This window comes from Nicotiana tomentosiformis, chromosome 10, assembly GCF_000390325.3.
Source record: "Nicotiana tomentosiformis chromosome 10, ASM39032v3, whole genome shotgun sequence".
NCBI classification, from domain to species: domain Eukaryota; kingdom Viridiplantae; phylum Streptophyta; class Magnoliopsida; order Solanales; family Solanaceae; genus Nicotiana; species Nicotiana tomentosiformis.
The window spans coordinates 58,243,622-58,267,220 of record NC_090821.1 but is presented as its reverse complement, the minus strand read 5'-3'; the positions used below and the strand labels follow the sequence as shown (position 1 = coordinate 58,267,220).

Here is a 23,599-nt window from a genome sequence, read left to right as displayed (position 1 = left end):
CGCAAAAACAGCCCTGAATCCACACAGGATAGTTCAAATGAGGTTATTTATAACCTGCTGCTTATGTATAACTTAACTTGTTATAGTATGTTGTTTTTGTCTTATTTACATATTACTAATTATATTCCATTTGTTATAATTTACGATTATTTTGTAGGTGATCTAACAATGTCTATCAATATATAAAAGTTAAACTCTATAAACTCTTACTGAAACAAGCTACATGAGAAAGCAAATAAAATAAGCAACCAGTTAATGCACACCAAGTTAGATCTGCGTAAAATCTAGAGAATAATGATAATACTAGATTTTTCGCTTTCTCTAGATTTATGTGGGGTCTTTAAGTAAATACCACATTGATCAGTACTTTAGTCCCTCTCTGCCCTGTACATAAAGTAGAATTTAATAAAAACAGTCTTCTCCCTTCCCCCCCCCCCCCCCCCCAATATTATTCATTAAGCCCTTTGCCGTGACAGTCGCCCAAAATTAAGCAACATTAACAAAAGGGAAGAAACAATTAAAACGTAAGCTAATGGTTGAGATGCATCGAATTACTGCTGACATATGCAGATATATCCCATTATAATTAAGAGACAAAAATATGTATCTAAGGAAAATTTGTAGCTTGAGATGTTACTCGTTTCTAAGGTGAATTTGGGAGATTGAAAAAAAATGTGAAATGATCATATTTACTCCTATAATTATTTAACCAAACATGAAAAAATGAATATTGTATTAAGCAAAAAGTTAATGCATTCATAATATCACCATACAAGAAAATATGAAATTCTTTAGTTAATGAAAAATATCAAGCAATAAATAAAAGAAACTAATTTTAAATATTTAATTTGTAATTATAATTTTGTGCAACATTAAATACACTTACGAAGAATAAAAGAATGTATCAACTTATAGATACTCTCATACTAGATAGAGAAATACTCCTACATGTTACGTCAGAATTATATTTTAGAAAAAGGATATATTTGGAAGTCACTACACAAATCCATTGTATTTTATATCCCCCAATACTTTAAAGAGATAAGAGTAATTATTGCCAATTAATAGGGAAAAGACAGAAGCACGATGTGACCAGTGGCAGCAAGAGATCTCTAGCTTGGGGGAGTAATTAATGGAACTGGTCCATTAATCTGTTAAGATAAGTACTAGTAATTAAATATGGTTGCTCCATGGTACAAATAAAAAATTAATGAATTTTCTTGTATTAATGGCAGGTTTCAGGCAATAAAACACAAATATTTATAACGTCTGCACTGATTAATCTAATATAGACCCACCATGTTTCGTAGTTCTGCCTTCTCCTGTTTCATTGCCCTAAAAGCTAGGTTCCACTCTTATTTTATTTCTTGTTACGACCCGGCTGGTCGTTTTGAGTATTATAACCTCGTTCCCTCATTTACTACTCAATTTATGCTTTACAATTGTCTTATAACTTACCGGGTTAGTTGGTTCGGGTTCGGAAGGATTTCGGAGTAAATTGAGACACTTAGTCTCAAATTGAAAACTTAAGTTGAAAAAGTTGACCGGATGTTTACTTATGTGTAAACGACCCCGGATTTGAATTTTGATGGTTCTGTTAGCTCCGTTGGGTGATTTCGGACTTAGGAGCGTGTCCGGATTGTGATTTGGAGGTCCGTAGTGGAATAAGGCTTGAAATGGTGAAAGTTGAATTTTTGGGAAGTTTGACGAGGGAGTTGGCTTTTTGATATCGGGGTCGAAATCTGATTCTGGAAATTAGAACAGGTCCGTTATGTCGTTTATGACTTGTGTGCAAAATTTAAGGTCAATGGGACATTGATTTGATAGGTTTCGGCGTTGAATGTAGAAGTTGAAAGTTCTTAATTTCATTAGGCTTGAATGGGGTATGATTCGTGGTTTTAGCGTTGTTTGAGGTGATTTGAGGGTTCGACTAAGTTTGTATGATATTTTGGGACTTGATGGTATGTTTGGTTGAGGTCCCGGGGGCCTTGGGTGAGTTTCGAATGGTTAACGGATCTAAATTTGGACTTAAACAGTTGCTGGAATTTTCTGATGCCTGTATTTAGTTTCCTTCATCGCGTTCGCGAGGGGAGTCTCACGTTCGCGAAGAGGAAAATTGGACTGGCCCATTTTGTGCTTCGCGTTCGCGACCGGGGGCACGCGTTCGCGAAGGGTCGAGGAGCAAAGTTTCGCGTTCGCGACCGGGGACGCGCGTTCGCGACCGGGGGCGCGCGTTCGCGAAGGGTCGAGGGGCAAGGCTACGGGTTCGCGGTCGAGGCCTCGCGTTTGCGAAAAGGAAAGCTGGCCTGAGTGAAATTGGTCTTCGCGTTCGCGGGGTCAGGCTCGCGTTCGCGGGGTCAGGCTCGCGTTCGCGAAGGAGGAAATCTGGGCAGCACAAAAATGTACTTCGCGAACGCGAGGGATCTGTCGCGTTCGCGAAAAAGTAATGCTTGGACAGAATGTTTAAGTTCTGAAAATGGAACTTCGTCCCATATTCTATTTTTAACGGATTGGAGCTCGGGAAGAGGCGATTGTTGGGAGATTTTCAAGGAAAACAACGGGATAAGTGTTCTTAACTCATTATTGGTCAAATTACACGAATCCATGGTTGTTTATAACATTTAATCGGTGAATTAAGTTGGAAAATTTAGAAAACCCTCTTACTTTAATTTGAAGATTTGAGGGTCGAGTTGATCTCGGAATTTGGTAAAATTTGTATGGTTGGACTTGTGGTTGAATGGGCTTTGGAATTTTTATAACTTTTATCGGGTTTCGAGACGTGGGCCCCACAGGCAATGTTTGAGTGCAATTTTAGATTTTTTTGTAAACTTAGTATTTTTATATAGAATTAATTCCTATAATTTGTTTTGACTGAATCGAATTATTTGTGACTAAATTAGAGGAGTTTGAAGGCCAATTCGTGAGGCAAAGGCATTGCAGAATAAAGAATTAGACGGGTTGAGGTAAGTAACAGTTCTAAATTTGGTCCTGAGAGTATGAAACCACGGATTATGTGTTATGTGACTTGTTTTGAGGTGACGCACATGCTAGGTGATGGGCGTGTAGGCGTGCACCGTAGGAATTGCGACTTGGTCAATTCCATGGAATTGTGTAGTTGAATAATCTGTTGATATCCGTATATTTTTCCACGTATTTAGAGAAATTAATCTATAAATCATGTTTAAACTATGTGTTGACATTGTTGGGATCCATAGAGGTCGTGTACATGTTGAATTATCTACTAAATTAATGTTTCATACTCGGTCATGATTTTTACTCGCATATTACATCTCTGTCTCTCTTATTCATTATTGATGCATCATATCATTGTTGTTGGGCTGCTTATCATGATTTCTGAGAGCCCGAGAGACTAGAGAGGTTGATGACTAAGTGAGGCCGAGGGCCTAATTGTGAGGATATTTATAGGATCGGGCTCACACCGCAGCATGTTTCATTGATTTATGTCATGATTGGATTGTTACAGAGCTTGGGCTGAAGGAGCCCCTCCGGAGTTGTACACACCCCTAGTAAGCGTAGGTACTTACTGAGTGCGAGTGCCGAGTGCTGAGTGATTGAGAGGAATGAGTGACTGCGAGGAAAGAGTGACTGTGAGGTTGGAGTGATTGAAAGGACTGAGTGACTGTTGCTCTGAGAGGATGCACTTATTTCATTGTTGTTACACTTCAGCTGTCATATATCACTGTTTTGGAAGTTTCTGAAAGATATTATCTCCTTTTTCAGTCGAACTTGATATGAAATTACTGTTGAGTTTTAAATGTTGAACATGAAAGCATACCTATCTTCTTATGTTGAAAATTACTGTAATTAGACTTAGTCGTGAAGCTCGTCACTATCTTCAGCTCTTTATTTAGTATTGTTACTTGCTGAGTTGGTTGTACTCATACTACACCTTGTACCTCGTGTGCAGATCCAGGTACGTCCGGACACGACGGTTGCTAGTTTTTCGAAGCTTTATCCATTGGAGACTATCGAGGTAGCTGCTTGACGTCCGCAGACCTTGACTCTCTTTCCTTTTGTTTTTTTTGTACTATTCTATATTTTCAGACAGTGATTTATCAGTCAGACATTATTATCCTTTAGATGCTCATGTACCCAGTGACACCGAATTTTGGAAGTATTTGTATCGGTATTTGTGAGATTTTTGTGTTGTATTTAATTATTATGTTTTCAAACTTAAAAGAAATTATGGTTTATTGAGGTTGTCGGCTTGCCTAGTATCGAGATAGGCGCCATCACGACAAGTGATATTTTGGGTCGTGACAAGTTGGTATCAGAGCCTAGATTACATAGGTCTCACGAGTCATGAGCAGGTTTAGTAGAGTCTTGAGGATCGATATGGAAACGTCTGTACTTATCTTCGAGAGGCTGCCGAACCCTTAGAAAATTTCACTTTCTTGTATTCTATCGTGCGACATTGATTCAGCTTGAAACATAACTCTTTGAATCCCTTCCACGCATTCGTGTGCGCATGTGAGCGCTCAGTATCGTCTGTGTATCGCCGGATTATGATTCCATGAATGAGGTTCGAGATGAGTATTCTGTGTTTTGGTGATGGGCCAGTCTGGAGGACTTGAGACCGGGGTTAGACCATAGCTTAAGCTCAGTAATTTCTATTGTGAGAACTTATGCGTTTGGACTTATGCGTTCAGTAGTATCCCTATGAGTAAAATTTGTGGCTCGATGAGCGGTTGAATGATTATATGATAAGTATGATGCGAATGTGGGATGTGTTCAGATGGGTTGAATGAGACAAATAAAGTTTACTTGTGACTCAAGAGTTTGCTATTGGGTACTTGATTCCTGTTTTGATGTGACGTACAGTCTTGAGTTGTGAGTGCATTGTGGGATCTATCATGCTGTTTAATTGTACATCGAAGTAGATTATCATGTCGTGTTGATGAGTTCAAACTCATAAATATTAAGTGATTCCATAGTAATTGTGGATGCGAAAGGGTATAGCAAGATGTCAATTTAAGGCTAAGCAGGTGGGTTATCTCATGCGGAGTAATCTACGTATGTGTGTTCCTTATAATGTTGAGTGGAGGGTTTCTTTTCTCCCAGCGGGGTATATGTGTTGAGATTCGAGTTTGGATTAGTTGAGAAAGTTAACTTGACCGTCAGAGGGATGAAGGCGAGCTTAGTAGATGATTTGAGGTATTTTATGGTTTGTGTTACCTGAGCTTGTGAAAACATTTTGGTGGAATTGACTGCGGGATTATGACAATAGTAGAGTATGGGTATGGTGAGTTATTAGATGTTTTGTTATATGGATTTGAGCCAAGTGGGAGAGTCTGCTATCTACGATTTGATTGCACGATTATGTGCAGTATTTGTTTTGGTCCGAGGCATACTTGTTGATTAGTTATAACTTGTAGGGGTTGAGATCGGGGATGACTCGAGTAAGAAAATTTCTTGAATGCAGGTTATATTGCACTTTATGAAAATATGAAAAATCATGAAATGATTAAATTGTTATTTTTAAGGATGTAGTGCGCACGAAGTATGAATTTGATTAGTGGTGTTAAGGCAGGGTTACTTCTTTGGGGGCTGTTGTGATAATGGGGCTTGTGTCTTTCGGCCCGTTTGGGCGGTGCAATTTAGATTTGGGCATAGTAGGTGACTTTCGAAAGGGCTCTAATGGATTCAAAATGTATATGTGTCAATTGAAAATTTTTCGAAATTTGTATATCGCCAGAATCGGTTATTTACACTGGATTGTGCCGGGATTTGCGATAATTCTGTATGACTACATTTCAGTGCAAGAAAGGTAAAAAAAAAAAGGAACAATTTTAAGTCGACATAAGGTCTTTTCAGTGTGGAGGTCTCGGTTGTGGTACTTTTGTGGTGCTTAAGAAGAATACAGTGGCTTATGGGCCTTAGGGCGGTATGGTTTTATGTTAGAATATCTTGTAGTGAGCTTTGGGTAAGGATCGTAGTATTCTGACAAGGAGAAGTGTCAACTTGAGGGTAATTCAGAAGAAAGTCGAAGTAAATAGGACAACTGGGTAGTAGGCTAGACCAGTATGGTAATGGTATGCTCGGTTCTTTTGGGTAATTATGATGTGATGCGACTTTACAGATGTTTTGGTTGCAATATTCTTGGGTTTGGTGACCTGCGTGGCTTGGTCGAGTTATAGGAATTCAGTTCTGATAGCTTGGTTATGTGCAAATGGATTTCAAAGTGTTCTTGATGGTTTCTACCATGAGCCGAATATTTTCTACCGGAGTGGGGAACGTATTGTGATTTATTTTTGGAATTAAGCAAGAGGGAGGTTTCTAACTAACTGGGTATGTAATTTGCTGGTGACTCAGAGTTGATAATGAGATTCTCGTGCTTGTCGCATGATGGCATGATAGATGTGGTGTGTTGTGTGGAATTAAGATTTACATGTACAAGGTGGCAGTTTATTCTTGAAGGGAAGGTCACGAATTCTGGACAGAATGGTCAGTTTTAGATATTTAGATTAATGTTATAACTGCTCGGTAATCCCTGAGAAGGGTGCGTATTTCAGAAGGTGCACTGTGTTTTGACTTACGGATACTCATCGGTATTGCAGTACTCACCTGGGTGATAGACTGCTGATATTCCAATTATCTTTATGAAGCACGGAAGAATTTTGAATGTATTCCTAGTGGGATGATCGTGCATGAAGGATGTGATAGTCATTTGAGTGATGGAGCTGTGATCAGTTACGGTGGTTCATGTGTTCTATGAATTTGGGGGACTGGGAGTTCTCAGAAGTAAATTGTTTCAGGGGTTGCGACCTGGTTGAGGTGAGTATTTTATTTAAACTCAGTGGAGGCACTAATTGCGTTAATTATTTGTGATATTTGCGCGCCATGAGTGCGTACATATGGGAGGTTTGAGCCATGTGCGGGCATCGGGGCAAGTATTCATACTTGGAAGAATGCTTAGATAAAGATATGCCTAGAGTTCAATGTTAAGCGTAAAGTTATAAGGTTTCTCGTATTCGTACCTTTGTCGAGAACTACCTGGGTTACACTTGAGGTTTCAAAGAGGCTAATTCCTTGAATAACCTTGGTAGTTGCCATTCATGCATTAACTTGCTGAATTGAGTTGTGATAGCACACTTTGCACATTCCTACTCTGCAGCGTGTTATTTATACTAGTCCAGGAGCATGAGAATCTTAATTCATTTATCATATACATGTGCACTTATTTGATTGCTCATGTATGATATGCTTGGACTGGAGGCCTGTGACCATACCAGGCGGATTATATTATTGGCGTGTGAGTTGTCCGTGCGGATCCATATACTGATATTATTATCACATGAGTTATCTATGCGGGTCCAGATATTGATACTATAGCACATGAGTTGTCTGTGCGAGTGATGTTAATGAGATATCTAGAAGAGCTGGTTACTGTTATTAAATTCGTATGTCTTGGAATACAGTTATGGTGGTGCTTATTGAACTTGCAATACGGTTCTCTTCTTTGAGACATCATCCATTTTGGGTACAAGGTTGCGCAATTGTGGCTTGAGTTGTATTGGTGTGGCATATCTGTGGGATATTGTGTGTTTAATAATATATGGTCATTGGACCTAAGAATGGGTACTATCAGATTTTATTACGGTATATTGGGAGGATAATATTGAAAGTCATCTTAGAAAATGATTATGGTTCTGGTTGGGGCGAGAAATCTCCATGACTTGTTGATTTGATAAGAGGTTATGAGATTACACGTGTTTCTTTCATTATCAGTAGTGTACGAAGGTTTTAGAACGAGGTTTTGTTTGATATGGGGTTTAATACCAGTACCGGGTTGGTTTTGAGTAGTTACTGTGATTGAGAATGGTGCTGCGAGTATGGGAGTTGTGTAGTATGTTGTGCGATTATATCTGGAGTTATGGTTATGGCTTGATACAGTTTGTTCATACTTATACAGTGTATAAATGTGAGATTCGGGTCTTGAAAAGAAATTCTGAATGTTGGAAATTGAATTCCAAGGTTTATGGGCTAAGGTTGAAGTAATGATCTTCAATTACGTGGTATTGTTAGGCCTATATGGAATATGGTGGCATGGGATCACCCCCGGGTATGTGCGTGATAAGGTGGAATAGTGATTCGAAGGTTTAGGAACAACTCTTGGCACGCAGATTACATCACAGTTTTGGAGAGCAGTGCAGTGAGAATTGGGCACACAAGTTCAGTTGAGTACAATATTTTACCCGCAGACGGACGGACAGTCCGAGCGCACTATTTAGATATTGGAGGATATTCTACGCGTTTGTGTCATTGATTTTGGGGGTTCTTGGGATCAGTTTCTGCCACTCGCGGAGTTTTCTTACAATAATAGCTACCAGTCAAGCATTCAGATGGCTCCGTATGAAGCTTTGTATGGGATACGGTGTCGATCTCCGGTGGGTCGGTTTGATCCGGGTGAGGCTAGGCTATTAGGTACTGACTTGGTTCAGGATGCTTTGGAGAAGGTTAAATTGATTCAGGAGCGGCTTCGCACGGTGCAGTCTAGACAAAAGAGTTATACCGACAAGAAGGTCCGTGATGTTGCTTACATGGTTGGGGAGAAGGTCCTGCTCAAGATTTCACCCATGAAGGGTGTGTTGAGGTTCGGGAAGAAGGGAAAGTTGAGCCCTCGGTATATTGGGACTTTTGAGATACTTAAGAAGTTTGGAGAAGTGGCTTATGAACTTGCTTTGCCACCTAGTCTATCAAGTGTTCATCTAGTGCTCCATGTATCCATGCTCCGGAAGTATGCCATTTTAGACTGGCAGGTTTGAAATCTGAGGTCAAAGAATATAGCGTCAGTGAAGGTATAGTGGAGAGGTCAGCCAGTCGGAGAGGCTACTTGGGAGATTGAGCGGAGATACAGAGCAAATATCTACGCCTATTTGAGACTCCATGTATGATTCTAAACTCATTCGAGGACGATCGTTTGTTTAAGAGGGGGAGAATGTAACGACTCGGCCGGTCATTTTGAGTATTATAACCTCGTTTCCCCATTTACTGCTCAATTTATGCTTTACAGTTATCTTATGACTTACCGGGTTAGTTGATTCGGGTTCGGAAGGATTTCAAAGTAAACTGAGACACTTAGTCTCATAATTGAAAACTTTAAGTTAGAAAAGTTGACCGGATGTTGACTTATATGTAAACAACCCCGGATATGAATTTTGATGGTTCTGTCAGCTCCGTTGGGTGATTTCGGACTTAGGAGCGCGTCCGGATTGTGATTTGGAGGTCCGTAGTGGAATTAGGCTTGAAATGGTGAAAGTTGAATTTTTGGGAAGTTTGACCGGGGAGTTGACTTTTTGATATCGGGGTTGAAATACGATTCTGGAAATTGGAACAGGTCTGTTATGTCATTTATGACTTGTGTTCAAAATTTAAGGTCAATCGGACTTGATTTAATAGGTTTTAGCGTTGAATGTAGAAGTTGAAAGTTCTTAATTTTATTATGCTTGAATTGGGGTATGATTCGTGATTTTAGCATTGTTTGAGGTGATTTGAGGGTTCGACTAAGTTCGTATGATGTTTTGGGACTTGATGGTATGTTTGGTTGAGGTCCCGGTGACCTCGGGTGAGTTTCGGATGATTAACGGATCGAAATTTGGACTTAAACATCTGCTGGAATTTTTTGATGCCTATATCTGGTTTCCTTCATCGCGTTCGCGAGTGGAGTCTCGCGTTCGCGAAGAGGAAAATTGGACTGGCCCATTTTGTGCTTCGCGTTGGCTACTGGGGGCACGCGTTCGCGAAGGGTCGAGGAGCAAAGCTTCACGTTCGCGACCAGGGGCACGCGTTCGTGAAAGGTCGAGGGGCAAGGCTACGTGTTCGCGGTCAAGATCTCACGTTCGCAAAAGGGAAAGCCGGCCTGGGGAAAATTGGTCTTCTCGAAGGAGGAAATCCGGGCAGCACAAAAATGTGCTTCGCGAATGCGAGTGACTTGTCGCATTCGCGAAGAAGGAATGCTTGGACAGAATGTTTAAGTTCTGATTTGACGGATTTGAGTTCGGGAATAGGCGATTTTTGGGAGATTTTCAAGAAAAATAACGGGGTAAGTATTCTTAATTCATTATTGGTCAAATTACCAGAATCCATGGTTATTTTTAACATTTAATCGGTGAATTAAGTTGGAAAATATAGAAAACCCTCTTGGTTTAATTTGAAGATTTGAGGGTCGAGTTGATGTCGGAATTTGGTAAAATTTATATGGTTGGACTCGTGGTTGAATGGGCTTTCGTATTTTTGTAACTTTTCTCGGGTTCCGAGTCGTGGACCCCACGGGCATTTTTTGAGTGCAATTTCGGATTTTTGTTGGAAAATTAGTATTTTTATATGGAATTAATTCTATTAATTTATTTTGACTGAATTGAATTATTTGTGGCTAGATTGAAGGCGTTTGGAGGCCGATTCGCGAGACAAGGGCATTGCAGAATAAAGAATTAGACGGGTTGAGGTAAATAATAGTTCAAAATTTGGTCCTCAGAGTATGAAACCCTGGATTATGTGTTATGTGACTGGTTTTGAGGTGACACACATGCTAGGTGACGGGCGTGTGGGCGTGCACCGTAGAATTTACGACTTGGTCAATTCCATGGAACTGTGCAGTTGAATAATCTATTGATATCCGTACATTCTTTCACGTATTTAGAGAAATTAATCTATAAATCATGTTTAAACTATGTGTTGACATTGTTGGGATCCATAGAGGTCGTGTACATGTTGAATTATCTGCTAAATTATTGTTTCATACTGAGTCACGATTTTTACTCGCATATTACATCTCAGTCTCTTTTATTCATTATTGATGCATCACGTCATTGTTGTTGGGTTGCTTATCATGATTTCTGAGAGCCCGAGAGACTAGAGAGGTTGATGACTGAGTGAGGCCGAGGGCCTAATTGTGAGGATATTTATGGGATCGGGCAGCACAACGCAACATATTTCATTGATTTATGCCATGATTGGCTTGTTATAGCTCTTGGGCTGAAGGAGCCCCTCCGGAGTCTGTACACACCCCTAGTGAGCGCAAGTACCTACTGCGTGCCGAGTGCTGAGTGATTGAAAGGAATGAGTGTTTGTGAGGAATGAGTGACTGTGAGGAAAGAGTGACTGTGAGGTTGGAGTGAATGGGAGGAATGAGTGACTGTTGCTCTGAGAGGATGCATTGATTTCATTGTTGTTACACTTCAGCTGTCATATATCACTGTTTTGGAAATTTCTGAAAGATATTATCTCCTTTTTCAGTCGAACTTGATATGAAATTACTGTTGAGTTTTAAATGTTGAACATAAAAGCATGCCTATCTGCTTATGTTGGAAATTACTGTAATTAGACTTAGCCGTGAAGCTCGTCACTATCTTTAGCTCTTTATTTAGTATTGTTACTTGCTCAGTTGGTTGTACTCATACTATACCTTGCACCTCGTATACAGATCCAGGTACGTCCGGACACGGCGGTTGCTAGTTTTTCGAAGCTTTATCCGTTGGAGACTATCGAGGTAGCTGCTTGACGTCCACAAACCTCGACTCTCTTTCGTTTTGGTTATTTTATTGTACTATTCTATATTTTCAGACAGTGTTTTATCAGTCAAACATTGTTATCGTTTAGATGCTCATGTATTCAGTGACACCGAATTTTGGGAGTGTTTGTATCGGTATTGGCGAGATTTTTTTGTTGTATTTAATTATTATGTTTTCAAACTTAAAAGAAATTGTGATTTATTGAGGTTGTCGGCTTGTCTAGTATCGAGATAGGCGCCATCACGACAGATGATATTTTGGATCGTGACATTTTTACACAAGTGAGTTCTCCTTATTTTTTTCCCTTAATCATCCGCGCCCACCCTGATATTTATTGGTCTGAGAAATTTAGATTCACATTGCATAAAGTTTATAAAAAAGGAAGGCGTTTTGCTGCGCCTTACAAAAAAATATTAACCCGATATTTGTAATTAAAAATGGAATATATACCATCCAACCAACATCTTTAATTGTAACTTTTGTCATACATTGTACATATATATAAAGAAATTTACTAAATATTTATAAGTTTTTTTATTGTGAACCTTGTTATGATTGTAATATTAATTTGAGGTCGCTGGAGGAACTCATAAACTTTAAATCCTAAATCCACCTCTGTGCACTAAATGATAAAGAGATTTTCTATTTTTGCATATAACCAATTTTCTTAGCAAACCACAAACTACCTGAAGCAGATTTGATCCAAACTATCTATACTTCTGGCTTTCCTTCTTCTTCTAACGTACGTACAGGAAAATTAAAAAGTGCAGAAAGAAATTTTTATTTTAAAAAAAATCTAAAACGAAGGAGTATCGTGGATTCAACGAGTTCCACAAGTTAGAGACAAATTATCGCATAATTGAAAGAAATGGCTGGAGGACAAGTACATCTCATAAAATTTCATCTCTCTGACCAAATGGATAAATTGGTTAGGATAGTAATCAGTCTTTAATTAAAAAGGACGAAATGCCTTCAATGATCAGTGTATATACCTGGTCGGAAATATCACATGTCATAATAATGGTTTTACAGTTTATAACATATGGTAGTTTCTCTACACATCGAAATTCATCACTAATATTTTGTTAATTCTAATATAATGCCGTTACCTTATTCTAATGCAAATATTTGTGGTAGCTTTCACGGTTCGAAACCGTGACCTATAGGTCACTCAGAGCAGGGGCGGCTTAACATTGTTGGTGGCCTAAAGCAAAATTTTGATAAGAGGCCTTACTTTTTTTATAAAAAAAAACTATATATTTTATTTGAAGTTTATTTTTCTAACTTTTTTAGATGTAAAATTATTAGTTAAAATTTTCTAATAATTTTTTTTTCAACTGATAATACTGCTAATCCGATCCATTTAGCTTCTCGTGAGACATTGTTGATCCTATACAAGATTTTATCAATTTTTATTTGAAAAAACTTCTTTCTTTGAATGCAACTTCCAGGGGCGGCTCAATATTGTTGGTCGCCTAAAACAAAATTTTGATGAGAGGCTTTACTTTTTTTATTAAAAAAATTATATAATTTATTTGAAGTTTATTTTCCTAACTTTTTTAGATGCAAAAGTATTAGTAATAATTTTCTTATAATCGAGTTATTCTAATAATTTTTTTTCAACTGATAATATTGCTAATCCGATCCATTTAGCTTCTCTTGAGACATTGTTGATCCTATACAAGATTTTATCAATTTTAATTTGAAAAAATTTTAAGTCAATATTTTTTCAGATTTTTATCGTCTAGTGATCTCAATTTTTACCCACTAAATAAAAAATTAAAGATATTTTTATACGCATCGGGTTATTCAAATCCCAATGGTCAATATCAGTAACAAATTAAATTTTTCTTTACTATTTAACCTTAAGATAATTAATTTTTTATATAAATTATAACCAATGTAAAATGGGGACCCAAAATTTGGGGCCTAAAGTCACTTCTTGGGCTGCATTACCCTTCAGATGGCGTTGACACAGAGATAACTCATGACCTATAAGTCAGACTCTATAGTGAATAATATATAACGTTTAAATTACGTGTTTCTTTTACTATTTAGAAGAATCGAGTTTATTATTATTTTTCAACTCCAATCTAGTTAGTTGAAATGGTAATGGGGCTGGACGGGTTTAGGTTTATAATTTGAACGATTGGTACATTAGGGATAAAAGATTATATAGTTTGGGAACTCATTTGGTGATTTTATATATTTATTGGTCAAAACTATCTATATACTTGTCGCCTTCCTTCTTCTAACGTACATACATATGTTCCATCCTTTTGCATGATTAAGCTCTCAAAGATAGTTCCTGTTTCGCCAACAATAATAATAATACACACACTGCTTTACACTTGTTCTTGTAAGTGTTTTTGATTCCAGGATCAGCATGTCGAACTCTCGAGCAGTACCCACACATATCGACAATGGCCTTGGTTTTTATGGCGAAAACGACAACGTAGCCGCCCTAAGAAACGAAGTGCTTCCAGTTGACCTCGAGGGAGTACCAGTTGCAGACCCCATCGACGTCAGTTCCCATGTTTCCCTGCATGCAAATCTGGGTGTCAACCCCGAAAATAGCGTCCGCAGAGACGTTCGATCAGCCGGTCAGAACGCACAGGGCGACGAACAAGGCGGAATCAGCCTTCGAATAATATTCGAAATACTGCAGGCTCAACAAGCTGCAATAGCACAACTTCAAAATCAGAACCACGCACCGAGTAGGGTCGAACTCGAGCTATCACAGGAAGTTGTTCACAGGGCTGAACCTGTGCCGGGGAGGTCAAATATGAATGAATCAGGGACCGACCCCGCTATCTTAAAAATGTTCGAGGAGCTGACAAAGCGAATTGAATCGGGGGAGAAGAAGATTGAAGCGAATGATAAAAAAGTGAAAACATATAACACCCGAGTTGATCAAATTCTGGGGTACTAACTATTTTGAAGGATTTGGATTCAAAGAAGTTCGTACAAAAGCCCTTCCGACCCCAACGAGCATGTCACCTCTTACACATACGCAATAAAGGGGAATGATCTAGAGGACGATGAGATTGATTCCGTACTGCTGAAGAAATTCGAAGAAACTTTATCAAAGGGGGCGATGATATGGTACCATAATTTTCCACCTAACTCCATTGATTCTTTTGCCATGCTCGCAGATTCCTTCGTCAAAGCACACGCTGAAGCGATAAAGATCGAGACTAGAAAGTCGGACCTCTTCAAAGTAAAATAGAAATACAACGAGATGCTCAGAGAGTTCGTATCTCGGTTCCAAATAGAGTGTATGGATCTGCCCTCGGTCGCCGACGATTGGGCTGTTCAGGATTTCACTCAAGGCCTAAACATACGATGTTCGGTAGCCTCATAACAGTTAAAGCAGAACTTGATCGAATATCCAGCTGTAACCTGCGCCAATATGCATAATCGGTACCAGTCAAAGATTAGGGTCTAGGATGACCAGTTAGGGGCTCCTTCCGGGTCCGTTTATCCAAATAGGACCATCGACAAAGTTAAAAGGGATATTGACCGAGAATCACGGTCAAACAGAGATCGATATCAGCCATACGGTGAAGATCAGAGAAATAATGAGCCTGGACGCAACCCGTTAGAATTGATAGAAGAAATGATCGAGGACAGAGCTCTCGAGGGCTCATGAGTAAGAGTGGTTTAGACATAAATGTCGAACCCAAAGAAGAACCACGACTATCGTAATACAACTTCAATGTTGATGCATCAGCTATTGTATCGGCCATTGGGCGCATCAAAGACACCAGATGGCCCCGACCTCTACATACTGATTCGACCTAGAGAAATCCTAGTCAAATGTGCAAATATAATGGCACCCATGGTCATAGAACAGAAGATTGCATACAGCTGAGGGAGGAGGTATCCCATTTGTTCAACGAAGGGCATCTTCGAGAATTCTTAAGCGATCGGGCTAAAAACTACTTCAAGAATAGAGATTCAAACAGACAGAATGAGCAAGAAGAGTCGCAGCACGTGATCCACATGATTGTTGGAGGGGTCGACATTCCTCAGGGGCCCGTATTCAAATGCACCAAGGTGTCGATCACGAGGAAAAAGTGGACTCGAGAGTACCTACCAGAAGGGACCTTGTCTTTCAATGACGAGGATGCAGAGGGGATCTTACAACCCCACAACGATGCACTGGTAATATATGTCCTTATGAATAAAATTCAGGTTAAATGTGTTTTGATTGATCCAGGTAGCTCAGCCAACATTATTCTATCGAGGGTCATAGAACAGCTCGGCCTACAAGATCAAATTGTGCTCGCAACCCGAGTACTTAACGGCTTCAACATAGCAAGCGAAACCACCAAAGGTGAAATTACTTTGCCAGTGAACGTGGTCGGGACCATCCAAGAAACAAAGTTCCATGTGATCGAGGGTAACATGAGGTACAACTCCCTTCTCGGAAGGCCTTGGATCCATAACATGAGGGCAGTACCCCCGACCCTTCACCAAGTTCTGAAGTTCCTGACATCAGAGGGAGTCAAAACAATGTACGAGGAATAACCCGCCGCCAAGTAGATGTTTGCAGTCGATGAAGCGATAACGGTATCGCCACTCTCATCAACGAAGGGATCAGATTCTAAGGGAAAGAAGGAGGCCAAATAGCAACCACAAACACCAGCCTCGACCCAATTGCAAAAGCAAGGGATTGACGAGGATGACGACTACTGGATCCCTCGATCCTTCATAATTCACGATGACTCCAACACCACCAAATCAACGGTCGAAGAGCATGAACAAGTCACACTGGCCAAGCATCAGCCCGAGCGAGAGGTATTCCTGGGCACGGGGCTAACCCCCGAGCTCATAAAAAACCTTATTCATTTCCTTAAAGCTAACATGGATTGTTTTGCTTGGTCCCACCTCGATATGACAGGGATCCCACCAAAAATTATCACTCAGAAACTGAGCCTGGACCCTAAATTTCGCCCGGTGAAGCAAAAAAGAAGGCCTAGTCTGATGTCAAACATGCCTTCATCAAGGACGAGGTAACCAAACTTCTCAAAATAGGATCCATTCGGGAAGTAAAGTATCCCGAATGGTTAGCAAACATAGTGGTAGTCCTTAAGAAGGGAAACAAACTTAGAATGTGTGTAGGTTATATAAACCTGAATAAAGCATACCCCAAGGATTCTTTTCCTTTGCCTAATATCGATCATATGATCGATGCCACGGCCGACCACAAGACTCTCAATTTTCTTGATGCCTACTCCGGGTACAACCAGATACAGATGAACCCGGAGGATCAGGAAAAGACCTTGTTTATCACTAAGTACGGTACCTACTGTTATAATGTAATGCCATTAGGTCTAAAAAATGCTAGTGCAACTTATCAATGCCTAGTAAACCGAATGTTCGAAGAACAAATAGGAAAATCAATGGAAGTTTATATTGATGACATGCTATTTAAGTCCCTACGAGCAGAGGACCATTTAAAGCATTTGCAGGAGACTTTCGATATACTAAGGAAGTACAATATAAAGCTCAACCCCTAAAAGTGTGCATTCGGGGTTGGCTCGGGCAAGTTTCTTGGTTTATGGTGTCCAATCGGAGAATCGAGATCAACCGCGATAAAATCAAAGCTATCGAGGATATCACGGTAGTGGATAATGTAAAGGTCTTGCAGAGGCTGACGGGGCAGATAGCCGCCCTAGGATGATTCATTTCAAAATCCTCAGATAGGAGCCACCGATTCTTCTCGCTGCTTAAGAAGAAGAGCGGTATTTATCGAGCCCGCCGCTGCTTCACACCCTGAAAGTGGACGAACAGCTTCACCTGTACTTGGCAATCTCGGAGATAGCGGTAAGTGGAGTCCTGGTCCGAGAAAAAGAAGGTACTCAATTCCCTGTCTATTATGTTAGTCGGACCTTAGGTGAGGCCGAAACTAGATATCCATACTTAGAAAAATTAGTGCTTGCTTTAATAAGCGCCTCTAGGAAACTAAAACCATATTTTCAATGTCATCCGTGTTATAACAACTTATACTCTTCGAAATAGTTTGCACAAACCCGAGCTTTCGGGTCAATTGGTCAAATGGGTCGTAGAAATCAGTGGGTACGATATTAAGTATCGACCCCAAACCGTCATCAAGTCTCAAATCTTGGCAGACTTCATGGCTGACTTTATGCCGGCTTTCGTACCCGAGGTTAAAAAGGAACCACTGATAAAATCGGGTATATCTTCGGGAGTCTGGATGCTATTTACGGACGGTGTTTCGAATGCGAAGGGGTCCGGATTAGGCATCGTACTAAAATCACCCACAGGTAATACAATTAGGCAGTCTATTAGAACTACAAAATTGACTAACATTGAGGCCGAATGTGAGGCCATGATTGCAGGTCTCAAACTAGCTAGAAGCTTGGGAGCTGAGGTCATAAAGGCTAAGTGTGATTCCCTCCTTGTGGTAAACCAAGTTAACGGGACTTTTGAAGTCCGAGAAGACCGAATGCAGAGGTACTTGGATAAACTACAGGTGACTCTACATCGATTTAGGGAATGGACCTTGCAATATGTACCTCGAGAACAGAACAGCGAGGCTGACGCTCTTGTAGACTTAGGTTCATCGGTCGAAGACGACGAACTCAACTCGGGGGCTGTTGTACAACTCATAAGATCGGTAATCGAAGAAGGTCATGCCGAGATAAACTCCACAAGTTTAACTGGGATTGGAGAAATAAGTACATAGAGTACTTAAAGAACAGGAAGCTTCCATCAGATCCAAAGGAGTCGAGAGCTCTGCGCACAAAGGCAGCACGGTTCACTTTGTCCGAAGACGGAACACTATTTAGAAGGACGTTCGATGGACCGTTGGCAATATGTTTGGGACTGGGAGATACCGACTACATCATACGGCAAGTTCACGAGGGCACTTGTGAAAATCATTCCAGTGCAATCACTGGTCCACAAAGTAATCAGAGCAGGGTATTATTGGACCGATATGGGGAAGGATGCAAGGGAGTTCGTTCAAAAATGCGACAAATGCCAAAGGCATGCGCCTATGATTCATCAACCCGGGGAACTACTCCACTCGGTCTTGTCCCCATGGCCCTTCATGAAATGGGGAATGGACATCGTTGGCCCTCTCCCGTCAGCCCCAGGTAAAGTTTAGTTTATTTTGTTTATGACTGATTATTTCTCTAAATGGGTTGAAGCACAAGCTTTCAAGAAAGTCAGAGAAAAGGAAGTCATAGACTTCATTTTGGACCACATCATATGTCGATTCGGGATGCCCTCCGAGATTGTATGTGATAATGGAAAATAATTTATCGGCAGCAAAGTAACTAAATTTCATGAGGATCACAAGATCAAAAGGATCCTATCAATACCTTATCATCCCAGCGAGAACGGACAAGCCGAATCGACCAACTAAACTATCATCCAAAATCTTGAGAAGAGATTGACCGACACCAAAGGAAAATGGAGAGAAATACTACTCGAAGTTCTATGGCCATACCGCACAATATCGAAATCTAGCACCGGAGCAACACCGTTCTCGTTAGTTTATGGCACCGAAGCTCTGATCCTGGTCGAGGTCGGCGAACCTAGCATTAGGTTTCGATATGCAAAAGAGGAGTCGAATAACAAGACCATGAATACGAGTCTAGAATTGTTAGACGAAAGACGCGAAGCTGCTCTTGTCCGATTGGCTGCCCAAAAATAACAGATCGAAAGGTACTACAATCAAAGAGCCAATCTTTGACATTTTAACATCGGGGACTTGGTGCTAAGAAAATCACCCTCAAAACTCAAAATACGAATGAAGGGAAACTAGGTCCGAACTGGGAAGGATCGTACCAGGTTCTCGAAATCATCGGAAAAGAATCCTATAAGCTCGGCACGATGAATGGCGAACAACTGTCGAGCAATTGGAACATATCGCACCTAAAATGATATTACTGCTAAGGTACAACCCCTTCCATTTTAATTTATATTTTAAACTAACCCTTGCAGGTGTTTGACCAGAAACAACAATGGATTCTTCGACACAAAGCCTTTAGGTCTGCAAGCACGCGTTGCACTCTTTTTCCCTTAGACTGGTTTTACCCTAAATGGGTTTTTCGATGAGGTGTTTAATGAGGCAACCATTGATCGTGCTAACTTAGAACAATTCAACAGTATCCGAGGTTTCTTTATAATCAACCTCGAATACTGGGGGGCATTGCCCTCGAATGTCAACTTTGATGCGAAGAAATTACTTCATGGCAGCAGGAGCTCGATAGGAAAAATTTGTAAGGGCCAAACGGTCAAACAAACCATGCCCGCGTAGTTTTCTCGAGCCCCGGTACAGAACATGTATGCATGTATAATTATTTATAAAGAGAAGTATATTTCTTTATCGATATCTCATGCCTTAGAAAAAAATTTCTACTTTACAATTTCATACTCTCGATCTATTATGTAAATAGGCTTAAGGGCCAATCATAACCAGAGTTATGATAATTACCCCCACTCTCGGGGACTGCTGTACGAAAAATTAAAGAGATCAAATTATTAAAACTCTGAGATCATAAGACCTTTTACTTTATAATTTCATACTCTAGATCTATTATGTAAACAGGCTTAAGGGCCGACCATAACCAGAGTTATGATAATTACCCCCACACTCGCGGACTGCCGTCCGAAAAATAAACGAGATCATTTTATTAAAACTCCGAGATCATAAGACCTTTTAGGCAACCCTCGATTTTTATAGGCCACCCTTTCGGGGATTGATACTTCGGGCAAGCTCGAAGTAAAATGGGAAAATAAGCCCAAGGGGAAAATCCCAAACTAAAAAGGCTACGGCCGAATTAACACGGTTCGGAGACGTCCGAATTCTGTAACAAAGCAGGCCTTCGAATTCTCTCATAAACCGGTTAAAAGGGTTGCCCCCGACAAAATCATAAAAGGTTTCGATAATATCAAGCCTCGAAAACTCTAATGAGTACAAAATTATTCGAACTCTCGAACAGTTCCTTATTGCATGCTAAGGCATTACAAGTTTTGTAAATACAAATGATAAAAACCTTTTTCAAGCCGAAAAGGGGAGAAAGCCATAAACAATCTTTTTACAAAGGCTATATCGGCCTAATACAAAAGCCTAAGGGCTGTTTTTGCTTTGAGTTCGAGAGACCATCCTTGCTCAAATAAAAAACCTAAGGGTTACCTTATTTCGAGTTTGAGCAAGCACTCACTCAATCGTAAATCTTAAGGGCTATACTAGTTCGGTTTCAATCAAATTGTCTAAACCTCGGACATTAGAATACAACTTCATAATTTTATAAGGCAGAAAGGAAGAAAGTTTATATATATATATATATATATATATATACACACGTTAAATATATATATAAAGTCAAAAATCATTTATAATGGCAATATGGCCCGATCAAATCTCTCTACAAAAGACCGAAATAGTCTTAAAAGAAACACAAAAAATACTAATGCTAAAGGACTTAGTCTTCACCGGGAGAAGCATCTTCGCTCTCGAGGCCTTCTCTACATTCAGATCCGCTAATACTCCTAGAATCATCATCATCAGAAAAGGCCAACACTCTGGCCTCAGCTTTGAGCTCCTTAGCATTCTCGATCTCGGCTGTAAGATCGAAGCCACGAGCATGGATCTCCTCGAGAGTCTCCCTACGAGACTAGCATTTAGCATGCTCGGCAACCTAGTTTGCTCGAGCCTGAGCAGCTTCGGCAACCCAGTTTGCTCGAGCTTGAGCAGCTTCGGCAACCTCCTTTGCTCGAACCTGAGTAGCTTCAGCATCGGACTGGTAGACGACCACTATTGCATCAGCATTAGCCTTTGCCGTTTCGACCTCCGATTTGGCCGCTGTAAGTTCTGTGGCCAGTCGCTCTTGATGGGAAGATGCTGAACCCAACCGAGACTGGAACTCCTCAATTTTCTTGGATTACACCAAGGCCTTATCTTTCAAGATTCGGAGTTGGGTCTCAGCCGAGGCCAGTTGAGCTCAGGCAGCTTCCTTTTCTGAGGAAAGGCGGTCCATGTTCTTCTTCTACGCCTCAGCCTCCGCTTTCACTGTGTCCACTTCCTTAAGAAGTTGTCCGATCACATCAAGATTTCGCTGAAACTGTGGGACCGAACTGTTATCCACCACGCCCGAGTCAGTGTTATTAACTTCAAAGATTCTTTTTACATGCTCGGCCAGATCAGCTTGTTCTTTCTGAGCTACTTCTAGCTCAGCCCGAAGTCCTTTTGCTTCCCCTTCTCTCTTCTCAATGAGAAGCTTGAAGGCATCTCTCTCCTCAGTAAGCCCTCGGTTTTCGGCTTCATACTGGCTCAGCTCCCCTCAAGATTGGAAGAAAGCCTCGTGATGAAGCACAGAAGCTTACAAAAATAGAAAGAAGGAATTATACAAGGAGAGAAAAGTACAAGTATGAAAATTGACAAAGAAAATATAAACTTACCCGGTTCAGGGCATGTTGGGCTTCGTTGAAAAGACAAGGCACCCCTACCTCGTCCATCTGGGCTTGGTCTTCTTCTGTGACCAAACGTCGGAGGTAGCTAGCCACCCCTACGGGGGAAACAAGAACCCGATAATCCTCCGGGATCGTGATAACGATTGTTCACTTGCACCCAGGATCGGAACTAGGGGCCGAAAATTGATTGGTCAGTCTAAAACTCGAGGATGCCTCGCCCGAACTCTTCTTCGGAACCTCCAAGTCACTCAGACCGGTGACACCTTCTACCCCAACAAAATAATCACGGAAATGATCTTCATCTCCGTGGGCTCCTTCCCCGTAATACGTTTCCACGGCCTGAGCGTCGCATATCATCGACTTAGAAAATAAAGGAAACGAGGGGGAATCCCCGATATCTATTTCCCTAAGTGGGTCTTTTGGGGGGGCGTCTCCGTCTTGGGGAGCCTCGAGCCCGGTTTCTGCACCAGTATCCACCACCTCTTCAACGGTCTCTTTGCCCCAAGATAAAGCATCTTCGGTTCCTCTCGGCTCGGGTACTTGGGACGAAGTCTCCTCCTCGACCTCATTAAGCCTAGATGGAGTAGTATCAACTCCCACCAGTTCTGGAGTTCTCTGAATCTCGTTGCTAGCTCGCGCACGGGCCATCAGCCTAGAATCATTTTCTTTCTCTTCTTCTTCTTCTTCTTCTTCTTCTTCTTCTTCTTCTTCTTCTTCTTCTTCTTCCCTTAGCCTTTGGACTGACTCCATAGTCAGTGGAATTGTGTTCCCCTTGGGTTTACGGGCTGTTCTTTTCTTGGGTTTTTGACCCTAAGATTCGAGGCCTTTTTCCTCTTATTCTCCTTTGTTGGTTTCGAGATAGGTGATGAAACTTCTTCATCATCGGACGGGGGTCTCATAGTCGCGTCCTTTCCGAGACCTACAAAAGGAGAAAGTAAGTAAACTCATATTTAAAAAGATGTTTGAATGATAGACAAATCGGTAAGTCGGGAAAAAGGCTTACCATAAGTACAAGCCTCCCACCGACCCTTTGACAAATCGTGCTCTGCATGTGTTGACGTCGAAACCAGGCTCCTAACCCAGTTCTCGAGGTTAGGAACCGCACCCGGCATCCAAGCAACGGCTGCATCGAGAAAAACACGGATAACAAAGGATGAGGAAGTAAAGACAACGAACATAAATTAAAGACGGAATCATACTTATATTTCATATTCCATTTCTGAGGAAATGGCATGTTCTCAGCTGGGATTAGGTTTGTGGTCTTCACCCGAACGAACCGGCCCATCCAGCCCTGATCTTTGTCTTCACCTATACTCGAGATAAGAGCCTTGGTGGCCTGGCATTGAAGTTTTATCAGCCCACCTCGATAGAATCGAGGGCTATATAATCATATGAGGTGGTCAAGGGTGAAGGGAAGCCCGTCGATTTTTCTCACAAAGAAACGGAGCAGTATCACGATCCTCCAGAAATAGGGGTGAATTTGGCCGAGGGTCACCTGGTATTTCTTGCAGAAGTCTACGATGATCGGGTCGAGGGGACCTAGCGTGAAAGGATAAGTGTAAACACTCAGGAATCCTTCCACGTGGGTGGTGATCGCTTCTTCTGGTGCCGGTATC

At 40.9% G+C, this 23,599-nt stretch overlaps 1 protein-coding gene across 1 annotated transcript; it reads right to left on the bottom strand.

Annotated features, from left to right (window-relative positions):
• Window positions 1-20,995: 20,995 nt before the first annotated feature.
• On the bottom strand, window positions 20,996-22,733 carry LOC138900239 (uncharacterized). Its single transcript, XM_070186959.1, has 4 exons — window positions 22,451-22,733; window positions 21,584-21,852; window positions 21,293-21,430; window positions 20,996-21,187 (listed from the first exon to the last, which is right to left on the bottom strand). The coding sequence occupies exons 1-4, from the start codon at window positions 22,731-22,733 to the stop codon at window positions 20,996-20,998; spliced, it is 882 nt and encodes a 293-aa protein (XP_070043060.1).
• Window positions 22,734-23,599: the final 866 nt, after the last annotated feature.